The sequence below is a fragment of the Juglans microcarpa x Juglans regia genome, chromosome 2S (genome assembly GCF_004785595.1).
Source record: "Juglans microcarpa x Juglans regia isolate MS1-56 chromosome 2S, Jm3101_v1.0, whole genome shotgun sequence".
Taxonomy (NCBI): Eukaryota; Viridiplantae; Streptophyta; class Magnoliopsida; order Fagales; family Juglandaceae; genus Juglans; species Juglans microcarpa x Juglans regia.
The window spans coordinates 4955204-4968353 of record NC_054597.1 but is presented as its reverse complement, the minus strand read 5'-3'; the positions used below and the strand labels follow the sequence as shown (position 1 = coordinate 4968353).

The window sequence follows — 13150 nt, the reverse complement described above, 5'->3', positions numbered from 1 at the left end:
ACGGTGTTGCCCATCAATTTTTATGTTTTTATTCTTACAAGCAAGTCTACTTCGGAAAGAAAAGAAACCCACCTGGATCCATCTCCTCTATGTAGCTAGTTCCTTGTCCCTCTCCTTTTCAACATGGCAAGAAGACCTATCCGATCGAACAAATCCAAATGAAGGCATCTATAAACAAGTTCGAGCTTTGAGGAAAAAATTGCAACAGGTAATTGAGATGCTTGAAGCAAAGCAGTCTAATGGGCATCATCTTGATGATTAGCAAATTGAAAGCTTCAATCGAAGTCTACTCTTGAGAGCTCAGCTTGCTGAGCTTGGTGTTCGACTTACACCACTTGCTAAAGCATCATCTTCAGTTTTACAAAATAAAAAAAAAAAGGTGAAAAAGGGTTGAGATGAGAGAACAAATGAGAAAGATAAATGATCATCTAATAATGATAAATATATCACATCTTATATAATAGAATAAAAGCGTGTTGTATAACATTATTTATTTTAAAAAAAATAACACTAGATACAATTTATAAGATATGCAAGTTAATTGGCATACACATTCTATTTGAAAAAAAAAATTAGATAAATCTAAAATTTACATTAAAATAAAAAATCTAGTATCTATTATTTTTTAAACAGAATTTTTTTTCTTCAGAATAAAAATATTTGCATTTGTTGTTTTTACTTTTAGAAGTGATTTTCATATACGTGGCTAGCCATGTTCTTTTGTATTCGAGGTTTTAATTATCTCCATAAATTTAGAGTCGGTTTAAATTAAGAGATGATTTTATTATTATTTATTATTATTCATAAATTTTATTATTTAAATCATTTCAATTCATTGTCTATAAATTCAAACGGACAAAGTACCCGTATCTTTAATCATTTACGAAGGGAGAGAAGGATGGGAGGATATCGCAGGCGACAAGTTTCTTTATGGAACTAGTACTGTGTCAGTTTGTGAAAAAGAAAGCGTGATACACGTTGGCTTAGAAAAAGACTTTGGCAGAGATGTAGAAAAGTTCCCAATAATTGGATCTCGATAGGCTCAAATATTATCCAATCCATCTCAAATCTTGTACGCTGATTAACTGGGATCTTGTACAATTTTTTTAACTGGAATTTAAGCCTGATTGGATAAGAGTGTTTTAAAATTTTATGGATAATAATAAAATAATTTGAGTAAATGTGTTTTATTAGATTTTAGTAAAGTAGAAAAAATCATTTAATTATATTGTATTAGATAGAATTTGTAAAAGTAAATAAATAACTTAAAAAATTGTTTAAATATTATTTTTATTTTAAAATTTGTAAAAATTATATTGATTTCGTATTTGAATAAAGATTAGATAGTATTCTACTCCTTCCTTTTCTCTCTCTTGTAAAAAATTAAGGACTCCAGATCTGATTTTTACCAAAGAAGAAAATAAAGCTTCCTCCTCCTCTTCATCTCTCTTATTTCCCTCCTTCATCCATCCACTCATCCACTCACCTTATCTATCAAAAATAATTTTTTCTCTTAGTTTTATTTTACTTCCTTCAAGGTCGAAAAAGACATATCTACAGCTTTCCGGTAACTCCCGACACACGCGGTACAAATAGACTCCTAGGCCGTAATATCATTCGGAGGAAAATGGTGGTTTTACAAAAATTACCGTACGTGGTCCTCATGTGTTGCCCACATATCTGTGTGGTCCTCACGTGTCACCCTTTCTGGCAGCTCTTCTCACCACACAAATCACCGGAATCGCCACCACCAGATCTTTCATTTCTGACATTTGTGACTGAAAAGAGACAAACATATTGCCTTCACACACTGCAATAGATTCCGAAGTCTACTTAAATTGGTCCAAATTGTAATACGTCATTTTTCACATATATCTTACTGATTTCCTTTTCGGTTTCATTATTGTTAATTAAAATAAAAAAGAGTTCGTCTTTCATATTTTTGTCTGTAGATGTTGAGTCATCTCCTTCTATATATGAAGGGTGAGGTTTAGTCTCTGTTTAGGCAGAGAGTGCTGTCTTTTGAACATTTGACTGTAGAGAGTATGAACAGTAGTATAGACCAGACCAGTCACAAAAGAAAATAGTATACTGGTGGAGCTCCAAATGTATTATTTTGGTTTATGATGTCATGTTTGATATGGAGACATCTTATAATGTATTTGGTCATGGATGTAAGTTTCTTAATGAATAAATCATGATGATAGTTTCCCTTAAAAAAAAAATAAAGATTAGACGAAAATGTTGAAATTTTGAAATTGAAAAGTGTTTTGTATTTGAGTAATGTTTGAGAATGAAATTGTGAGAAATATTAAAAAATTTGAGAATTTTGAGATCATACTAATTTCATGTTTGCCAATCCTGCATGCCGCCCTTAATCAATCTTATCTTAGGAATATATTCTTGACTATGGCATATTTTATGCGTTATCTTCTACATGTTTGGCTATTAAAAATATTGCATTTTCTTTTTCTAATTAAAACTCAGCTTCAATCTAAGAATATTTTCATCTAATAGTAAATTAGTTATTATAAAAATAAAAAAATTCAAAGAATTATATTTAAACAACTCTTCAGATCTTATATATATTTACGTATCCACTTTTCACAAATCCCAGTATCTTAAAAAAAACATTTATTCAAACAATTTTAAAAAATTCATATATAATTAAAACCCAATAAAAACTACATCATGCACAAGGACTAGGCTACTAGCTAGCCAGGTCTCATCAGTATTTTCCTTACCAAAACAAACCCGCTTGTGAATGTACGCTCTTCATATATATCAATATATATAAGTAGAGTATGAAATTAAAGAATTAGACATTCAGCTAAAAAAAAAAAGAATTAGACATTAATATATAATTACATCAAGAAGGATATTCTATGATCATAATTAATATTTCATGCGTGAGAAAGTGAGACAAAGGGGGGCCGGAAGTATTAATTAATATGGGAATAATTGCATGACTTAGTTACTTTGCGAAATTGCATGATGTTTCTGTCGTTCTTCGTCTTTCTTCATCATCCATCCTTTCTTTTTCAGTTTTTACAAAAACGTCGCCCTCGATCTTGATATGCAAAATCGCTTTTTGCTCATCATGTTCTTGATCATCGCATGTTAAAACTTACGGTGATTTTAATTAGATCATGTATCATTCAGCATGCATGCATAAATAGCTAGCTGCATCATGAGTTAGATGCAGGCCGTACGACGTACTGTGCATCCAAATACGTACATATCGAATAGATGTATATGTAACACAAATATATATATAGCTTAGGGCCACCAAACTTTGGATTTTTGTTGACCACAAACAAGCTGTACCGATCATCATCATCAGGAAGGAACCAATAATTTATACACGCAAGTTGGGTGCATGCATATGTGTTTGGATCCTAGCTAGCTGCTAGCTAGTCATGTTTTTGACATTTGCAATGCTGCTTCACGTAAGATATTGCATAATCTCTCTCTCTCTCTCTCTCTCTCTCTCTCTCTCTCTCTGTTTGTGTGTGCAAATGAGTATATATATACCAGTAGTACTATATATGAGTCGACCAAACCAACTTGGAAACGGAATTTAATTTATGGAGTATGAACTACACATGCAGCATGATATTTATAGCCACAAGTCCTAATCAAGAGAGAGAGACCTGAAAGTTGTCTGCAGTGATCATGTTCATCAGCTACGTGTACATATAAAATGTTTTTTTTCTAATATGATCAGTTCAAATCATAACATGGTGCTGCTCTCTACAACTCATGATCTAGAGGCTTCTTCTTTTCTTTTCTTAGTATTCCTCATGCATACATTCATAGTTGTATATTTCAAATGTAGTAATGCGTGTAAGAAGATTTAGACTGCTTTTAGATGTTGAGATGAATTTAATTGTGAATAATAGTATTTTGTGAGTCTCATTGAGATGAATTTAACTTTGTTAGATTGAGATGGATTTAATTTTTTAGGTTGAAATATATGAAGTAGATTAAGATGAGTTTAAGTCATGGGTTGAGCTTTGCTCGATCCTACTGTCAAGCATACGTCGAGCTAACTTAGCTCGAGTGCACTGTCGAGCGCACATCAAGCAAATACTCTGTTTCTCGATTTTCAGCTCCAAAACCAATATTCATATACAACCCAACAAAGTTGGGTCCAACAACCAAATGCAACCAAGAGTTACAAACATACATACATACATACATATATATATATATATGAAAGTAAAAAATGGATGATTTTGGTTAGATTAATTCTTAAAACTTTCTAGTTTCTTATGACAAGCATGTTGAAAGCAATGACTTTGGGACCTTATCTTTCTATCCATGTAATTCCCAAGTTTTGTCAATTTGTGTAAAATGTATTCATCTGCCATAAATGAGGATAATTAATAAAATTGAGATACCGTTCTCTTGTTTAAAGAAAAAATAATTGTTTGTTCACAGCCGTAGCTTCACTTAGAAAATAATTAGCTAAAACATAACTGTTCATGTGTACTTGATGAAATCCTAAGATTTGATTATTCTTTTTACCATATAATATAGATCAGCTAGTACTACAGGATCCTTAATTAAAAGACAATCTCTATTTTTAGGACTTTTTTACCATATATATACAGCCAAACAAAAACCCTATAAAGATCTCTCTTTTAATAATTAACTTTAACTTTATGGGATCATTAACATTGGACTAGTAATTATTAATTCACTGCATGTTTTCTATAACTATATATAGGCTGGGTAACACAAAAGTAGAAAATCTTTCCTTTAAGGTTTTTTTTTTTTAACTATATATATATATATATATATATAGAACAAACCAGAAATATTTACTAGTCCTATATATGTGAATGATCATCAAGAAAACTAATCTAAACAGGTTAAGGCACATAAGCAATATCATTGCCAATAGCTAGATGGGTCCCCCCATAATACTGACATTTGGAATTTTTGTGGGGTACGTAGCAGTGTGTGGTCATTTACAATTTTCCGTACCCATATTGCATGTGCCGTACCACTTGTTCTTTGGAGTCGAGTTCAAGTAATTGAGACATCCTTGGACCTACACCAATCAAAACAAGTGTTATGATTGAGCAATTGGTGATCTGTAAAACAAACTTTACGGATTTACGTCTTTATAAATTCATAATTGTTGCTATGATTGATCAAATTGAGAATATTTTTTTACATTCTCATTTTATTTTATTATATAGAATAAACTTTTTTTAATCACTTCTGGGTATTTTTTTTTTTTATATAAAAATTTAAAAGTTGATGAGTAATATTACTTCAAAATGAAAGTAATATGAGACTGTGGTATGTAATAAAAAAAAAAAAAATCTCTCTAACGGGAGATCAATTGCTTATAAGCTCACCATACATGTAAACTTCGACCAGACACTAATCTCTTGAGTTTTCACGAATTTCAGGACGAGCTTCGATCGGGTAGATTTAAAGGGATAAAAAAATAGACCAGAAATGAAAATAATGCTAGGCTACTAGAGTTTCAAAGGTTGATCGATGGAGAGTGATCATGGGATCATTTCTAAACTTCCGTTAATTCACAAATTATGTTTCTAAATTTAGAATGCGCATATATGTAAGGGATAAAATATAACTGGCTCATGGTATTTTTTAAGTCCAGCTCAATAGGAAAAACTCATCAGGAGAGAAGAAAGAGAGAGAGAATGAGGAGACAAAAGACTAAGAAGGGTATCAGGAGAAAAAGAGGAGAGTGGACATACAGGAGGAGTGATGTGACATAAAATAAAGGACAAAGCAAATGGGGCAGGAGATAAAAAGTAAGGGCACATACGACTCTAGAGATGTTTGGCCAAACTTCTCTTGAAAGGCTTCTTCAACCTCATGAAAGGAGTTTCAACAACGATATCTCTTCCAGAAGACAAACCTTCGAGATCTATTGTACAGTGAGGATGAGAGATCATGAGAGACTGTAAAATAAGCTTATTATAGTAAATTTTTCCCTCCTCGAATCCCGTGGACATAAGCCCAGTATCAAGCCACGTAAATATGTGTCACCTTCACTTTATTTTTCTTGCATTTATTTACTATTCACCGCCATAAATGTGCGTCGAACACCGTACAGACGCGTCGAACCACTACTGAGGGCTTCACACAATACCGATCTAGGCCCAGGCCAAGAACAACATCAGCGAAATTGGGAATGAATCTTTTTCCCCTTCCAGATTGTTACGCTACTTTTAAGCATTAATAGTATCCTTCGAGAAGAAGAAAAAAAAAAGCGCAGGTATAGCTAGGTTCCAATTTACTTGAATTTTCTCTTCTAATCCAAAAAGAAAAGGTGTTTAATTATTTCCATTTGACATCTTAAGTATAAAACGAAGCTGATCATCGTTGATCTATTGTGGCTTGCCATTGCCACAAGCTAGCTAGCTAGGTCGTACGTAGTTGATGCCATATACATATTTCTCGTTAATTTTCTGATCATCTGATGAGTACAGACTCGAATTAATTAAGGTGTGTCCAGCATGCATACATAATGCACCGGCAACCTCCACATGATTATATAGAAATTGAAATCCAATCAATTAACTCGATCGACTCTAAATGACATGATTAATCAGTAAAAACATTCTAACACATCATGTACTCCACATGATCACATGCATTGCTGCATGCATGCACATGCGTGCATGCAGCAGTCGTACATAAAAAACAAATTAAGAATCATGAAAATAAGGAAATTAAGGTAATAATTATATATTTATGTTATGTAACTCGTGACCTAAAACAGTTCTAACTATGTTTTTTTTTTTTTTTTTTTTGGAAAAGGGGGATAATTTCAAACTCCAAACTTCGATTCATTTTAAAAGTTGAGGGTTATGCCAACAAGGCACCAGGCCTTTGGCTAACCATGTTAGTGTTGAATGAATATATATATATATATATATCCAACAGTAAAAAATTTTCTTTTGACACGTTGTAAAAGCAAGAAAAAATAAATTTTATAAAAATAAATTATCTTTATATTTTGGAAAAAATCTAACCCTAATATTATAAGTATATATTGAAGGTTTTATCCGGTCTATTTTTTCCTTTGTTATGTTTTCTTTATAAATAATCCATTTGCCTCCTCGTTTGGATAACAAATAGATTTTTTGACAGACAACGTTTTCTTTCAAGAGTCGTGCTATATGCAGTCCTCTTTAGAAGACTGTATTGCATACCCAATGTATGAAATGATCAAATTGTCCTTATTTTTAGATTTAAATTGACTATATTACCTCTCTTTCTTCTACAAACTAAACCAAAAATATTTGAAACTGCAGAATATTTTTTTCGCCTCTGTTGTGTGCCCCGACAGATTTCCACCATCGCCGACCACTACAACCCAATCTCATCCACCATCGACGGAACAACGACATCCACCATCGACGAACTTTTGTTTGATTCATTAAGATAAAACTAGAAGCCCAGCACAAATTCAGTGCCTAAATCTAAATCTAAACAGCGAATTTTTGTTTGAATAAAGCTAAGCTGAGATGAAAACCATTCTTCAAGATACAAACAAGTGGAATCCATTCACAAATTTTTGCAAACAAGTGAAGTGCACAACAACAAGAGGATAATCTCAGATAATCAACTCTCTTGAACATGACCAATACATAAAGATCTTGACACAAATTTACAGAACCAAACACGAATCACAAATTAACCATAACCAAACACCCATTCTACGATTTTCTACTTCTTTCCAGAACCAAACACGGTGACTTCATTGGTTTCAATTTCAGGGGGCGACAAACACGGCGATGGTGTAAAGACATTCCCCTTCACACGTTGTCATCACCTCCCTCTCTCCCTCACATCGTCGAACCCTATTTCTGGTAGAAATCTGGTTCCCTCTCGGCTCCCCTCCCTATCACGTCCCTCCCTCCCTCTCCTCCAAGCGGCAAAGCCTTGTTTTGAAAATCCAAGCAACCAGACCTCGGAACCCATCGGCTGAAGCAACTACTCCTCCTTCCCACTCTGTCCAAGCAACCGGTGATCGTTTCTGAGCATTTGAAAATCCACGTCGCAGCTTGAATCCCGATAACACTCCATCCCAACCATCTGAGTTGACATTGGTTTATTCTTTGTGACATTGGGTTGTGGTTGTGGTTTCAATATTAAAGTCTATACGATGGGAATAGATAGAGTGGATGGCCATACAACAAACCAATTGAGACCACTTGCTTGCTTCCGCAACATCCTCAACCGTGCTCATGGTTCTGCCAATTGGTCTCAAGGCAAATTTTATCTTCCTTTTTTCTCTTTTCTCATCCTTTCTTTTTGGTGTTGGGGGAGTTGGTTTGTTCCCCGTAATGAAACACAGTGGTTTCATATAAGCTTGCAATGGGGATTGCAATAAGAATAATTCTTCTTTCAAATTGGGTTGGAGAAAGTTTTCTCTAATCCATTTTTAAAAATTGATACATGTCTTTTGAGTACGTGACAAAAACATATTTTATTTAATAAAGAGACACGTTTGAATTTCTTACATGCTTAATGAACACAAATCTTTCAAAAGAAAATGGACACAAATCAAATTTAGAGATGGGCTGGAGCAGAAGAATCCATTTTGGAGGGGAAAAAAAACTCTATGGGCCGGAGAATTAGAAAACGGGCCGATTTGGGCAACCGCTGCCCAGCCCTTACTACACTGTAACGGTGCCAATTGGAAAACTGGTAGCGAAGGAGGCGAGACTTCCACGACGTCCCCTCTTCTCTTCTTTTCGTTACACAATGAATCCGACGCCCAAAAATCGAATCCCAAATCTATAATCTCACTTCTAAAGCTTTTTGTTTTTTTCTTTCTTTCTTCAGAGCTTCGATTTCTATGCAACAGCCCCATTCTTTGGAGCTCGAAACCCCGAGCATAGAGCGAGCGAGCGAGAGAGAGAGATTGATTGTTTGATGTCAAGTAGCGCATCGACCAATCGGTGAGAACGTAGCTCAATTTTTCTTAATTGTTCGTTATTTAAGCCCTCTTAAATGATTTTCTATCGCTGTTATAAAAAAAATGATTAACCATCGCTAATCATGCTTGATATTTTACGGATCGATTGCCAACTTCCGTTTTATGCTCGATAACTTGGATTTTAGGTTTATGTTTATATCTTCGATTTTCGGTGATTCTTTCTTCCGTTCCCATATGAGCTTTTTTAGGAAAGGCCGAATCCGAGAGATCTATTTGGAATTGGGAGGCTAGATGTTGAAATAGGTATTCGACAAGGTGAAGACGGAAGTGTTTTTCACTTTTTGTCTTGAGTGATTTTTTAAAAGTATTGAACGTTTGCTTTCTTTCTTTTTTTCAATAAGAAACATAGGCTTCGTTCTTTTTGAATTGGCCAATTAGTTTTTGATGCGGAAATGCATGAGGCTACTGATAATGGTTCAAACTTCGCTTTAGTAGTGGGGAATTTGAGATTCAGTAAATGTTGTTGAACTTTTCGGGTTCGTGAATTAATTTAAGCAACTATTTTGTTCCGTAGTTGTGGGTGTAACTGGGATGAAGTGGTTTGATTCGAGATTGACCAAGTTTTGCTTGAGATAGATTAGCGTCTATCATTGCACTTTTTTCCAGCATGTCTTTGTGAGGCACATTTACGTGCTTGCTACTGCATAAATCTCTGGTGCTTGGTAATACTTAGTTTTATAGTTCATGCTTTAGACTTTCTGATCAAAGCAGAAAGATTTTGATGGATCGCAAGTTCCGATTCTTCACCGTTAGGTCCTTATCATAGTTCTATAAGTTAACATGCGTTTTCAAATTTTTTGTGATACCATGTATTCAGTTCTTGCCCTTTATAATAATCGCAAGGGATTCCAATTGTAACCTTGACTGGTTCTTTTGGACTATAGGCACGGATCTGGATTGTGTTTTCCTTGAGTCAATACAAATATTATCGGTGTTTATCCCTAGCCATAAGTGTGAGACTTGAGCTGCACTATCTATAATGGAATGATGTGATGAGGATATCCAGATATTAAGAGGGAAGATTGTCATGCCCCTTATTGAGTATATAAGTTGCTTGCTCCAATCACTTAGGATGAGAGCATAATTAATGTGTTGTTACCAATTTTATATTGATATCAATTATCATATGTCAGTTGTCTATCATATGAAATGAAGCACGAGATGAATGTTTTACAACATATTGATATCTATGCATAATGGTGATTTTCCTTATGAATTTACTCTATGTTTTCTTTCAGGGGCAAAATGCTGCCAGCAGTTGTCATGGTAATGGGACTCCTTTGTTCAAGTGTTATGTCACATCCTTAGCAAGTGATGGTAATTTCTTGGTCATCCTCTATCTGATATTAGAATGTGGAATTTTGCATCCAATTGCACAGCTGGAAGTGTTGAACCGAAAAACAATGTCCCTCTAAACCCAACCCAAGCTGCATCTGAATGCTCTGATGATGAGGCTTCTTCTACTGTTAGCAGAGAGGAAGGTCTAGAGTGCCCAATATGCTGGGAATCCTTTAACATTGTTGAAAATGTACCCTATGTTTTATGGTGCGGCCATACCCTTTGTAAAAATTGCATTCTGGGACTGCAATGGGCTGTTGTGAAATTTCCCACTCTACCAGTTCAGCTTCCACTCTTTATCTCCTGCCCATGGTGCAATCTCTTATCCTTTCGTCTGATTTACAGGGGAAATCTCAAATTTCCTCGCAAGAACTATTTTCTTCTCTGGATGGTTGAGAGCATGAATGGTGATAGAGTGAAGTCCAATTCTTCCTTCTCTGGGGGTCATCAATCAGTCTGTCCAACAAATGGAAATTTACAGAATGGTCAAGTCGGCTATGGTAACCTCAGGAGGGTACAAAATACTCGTCATCCTGAGCCATCTAGATCAAACCATGACCTTGGTCGTCTCAATAATTACCTCAGTATGGAGAATCTGCACTCCTTGCTTCGGAAGTCACTGGTTTTTTTTGTTCATTTGACAGCCAAATTCCCATTGGTGGTTATATTTCTTCTGATTGTCTTATATGCAATACCTGCCAGTGCAGCCATCTTGGCTCTGTACATACTTGTTACAGTTGTGTTTGCTCTCCCATCGTTTCTCATACTGTACTTTGCATATCCTAGTCTGGATTGGCTTGTGAGAGAAATTATCACGTGAACTTCTCATCTCTCAGTTGTTTGCAAGTGCTGTGATTAGAAGTTTGCTCCTCTAAAATGGCGCCTCTCTATCCAAATATCATCAACTTTATAATTCGGCGACTTTCCACACTCTAAGGCTGCGTCCAGTGCTTTCCATTCAGGGCCCCTTAGTCTCAGGATCATCTAAGCCTCTTTATTTTCAGAATCATTTCAGCTCTTATTGAATCTGGCTGGCATAATGACATGATATTATTTTCTGGAATTTTAAATTTTGGTTGCCTCCAAGTCCAATACAAATTCTTAATTTTCCAAGACATGGTTCCATTGTGGATATTCAAAGCTTCTCTGAAAGTACAGTTGTAATAGGTAATTAGTACAAGGCTTATGAACAGATCAGACACTTGTTTGTATGAAAAATATTATGTGATAGTTATGTAATTTGATCGTAGTTGTCTGATGGTAGAGTTGGGATCAATGAAATATAATAGAGTTATTTTAGCCTTGACAATTAATTATTTAAGTCACTGGCAGGGCTCGTTGCATCACCTGCAACTCATGTGATTGCCCTTGTGTTGTGGGAGTGGATGATTGCATGTTGGATTTGTCTTTTGTTCATGTGCTGTGAAACTTCAAATGTTTGCTTTTAGATTTTTACTAAATAATAAGAAAAAGAATCAGGCCTAGTTTGGGTACTGAAACCTCATTATTATTTATTATTCTATTATTAATTTTTATATACTTTTTACTACTATTCAATATTTTATTATTTTTTCACTATTATTTACAGAAGACCTCAAAATATCTCACTATCTAAACGTAACGACTGTTTTGTTTGGTGTTTAAGCTTTCTTAGATGTCTTGGATGTTGTAAAAACTGCTTTCTTTAATGTCATGAAAGTTGACAAAACCATTAGTATTTATTAAATACTTGACCAGAATACGGACAAACAAAATAAATTTTTTGGACTGCTCTAACTGGCTCAACCCATTTGATAAGACCATCCACTACCCAAGACTTGGGCCCAAATTTTTTGAAGTGAACCTACATGATTACCCCAAGGCCCAGATCCGTTGGTTCTTAACCGTGAGACCCAAGGTTCTATCTAGTTACAAACTCCCCACCATCCACATCTAAAAGGTATGTTCATGCACACTTTCCCTTTCTCCCAAACACAGATCACACGGCTATCTTTCATATTCCTTTCTAAAGTCCCTAGGGTTATAGCACTGCACACACCACCACCACCATTCGTTGGAAGCAAAAACCGAAGAAACTGCCTCCACAGCTCATGGGAAATAGCCACAGCCGTAGCACCTTGTCGCATGGTTAAACCACCTTAGTTGAGCCACCGCATCTCCTCACGCCACCACCTCATCCCACGGAAAAACCACCTAGCCATGAACCACCAAGCATCGAAGCCTAGACATGCCCAACGACCTTCACCCAACACCAAACCATGCACGGAAGCCCCTATTTTAATCAAGGAAAAACAAAGCATGACCCACTGTCGACTACACCAATGCCCATGTATGCCGTCCGAGATTCTTCCACCGCCACACCGGTGGAAGATAGCCTCACACTATATGCTTCACCACCACCGTCCCTAGCACCCCTATTGGTCAGTAACCACCACATTCAACCTCACGGAAGTCCCCTGTTTCACTACATGAAAATAGAGCAGACACCTCCACCGCGTAAGGCTTCTCCGCAAGCTGCCCAACCACCATGAGCATTGCACAGTTAAGCCACTGCCACCACTACTCGAGCCGCTATTAATCACCGGAAAGCAAGCCTCCCACGTGTTGGGAACTTTGATCTAAAATGAAACTTAAGAACAAGAACACAACAAGTTGGATTGAATAACTTAGTTTTATTAACAATAACTTTGGCTTAAATAGCCATTCAATACACAATCTTAACATAAAGGAGAAAGCAGCCCACTTAGTGGAAATAAAGCCAAGTGATAACAGAAACTTGGAACAATTCAAATACAAGTAGATGTCCCTAAAGAC

The 13150-nt window shown here is 35.5% G+C and overlaps 1 protein-coding gene across 1 annotated transcript; it reads left to right on the top strand.

The window, feature by feature from the left end:
- Positions 1–8673: 8673 nt before the first annotated feature.
- Positions 8674–11649, top strand: LOC121252290. Its single transcript, XM_041151873.1, has 2 exons — positions 8674–8960; positions 10237–11649. The coding sequence occupies exon 2, from the start codon at positions 10350–10352 to the stop codon at positions 11154–11156; it is 807 nt and encodes a 268-aa protein (XP_041007807.1). The 5' UTR covers positions 8674–8960; positions 10237–10349; the 3' UTR covers positions 11157–11649.
- The last annotated feature ends 1501 nt before the right edge of the window (positions 11650–13150 follow it).

What these genes read in the sequence shown, in the direction of transcription:
- LOC121252290 (XM_041151873.1), top strand. Translation starts at nt 10,350, where the DNA reads ATGTGGAATTTTGCATCCAATTGCACAGCTGGAAGTGTTGAACCGAAA.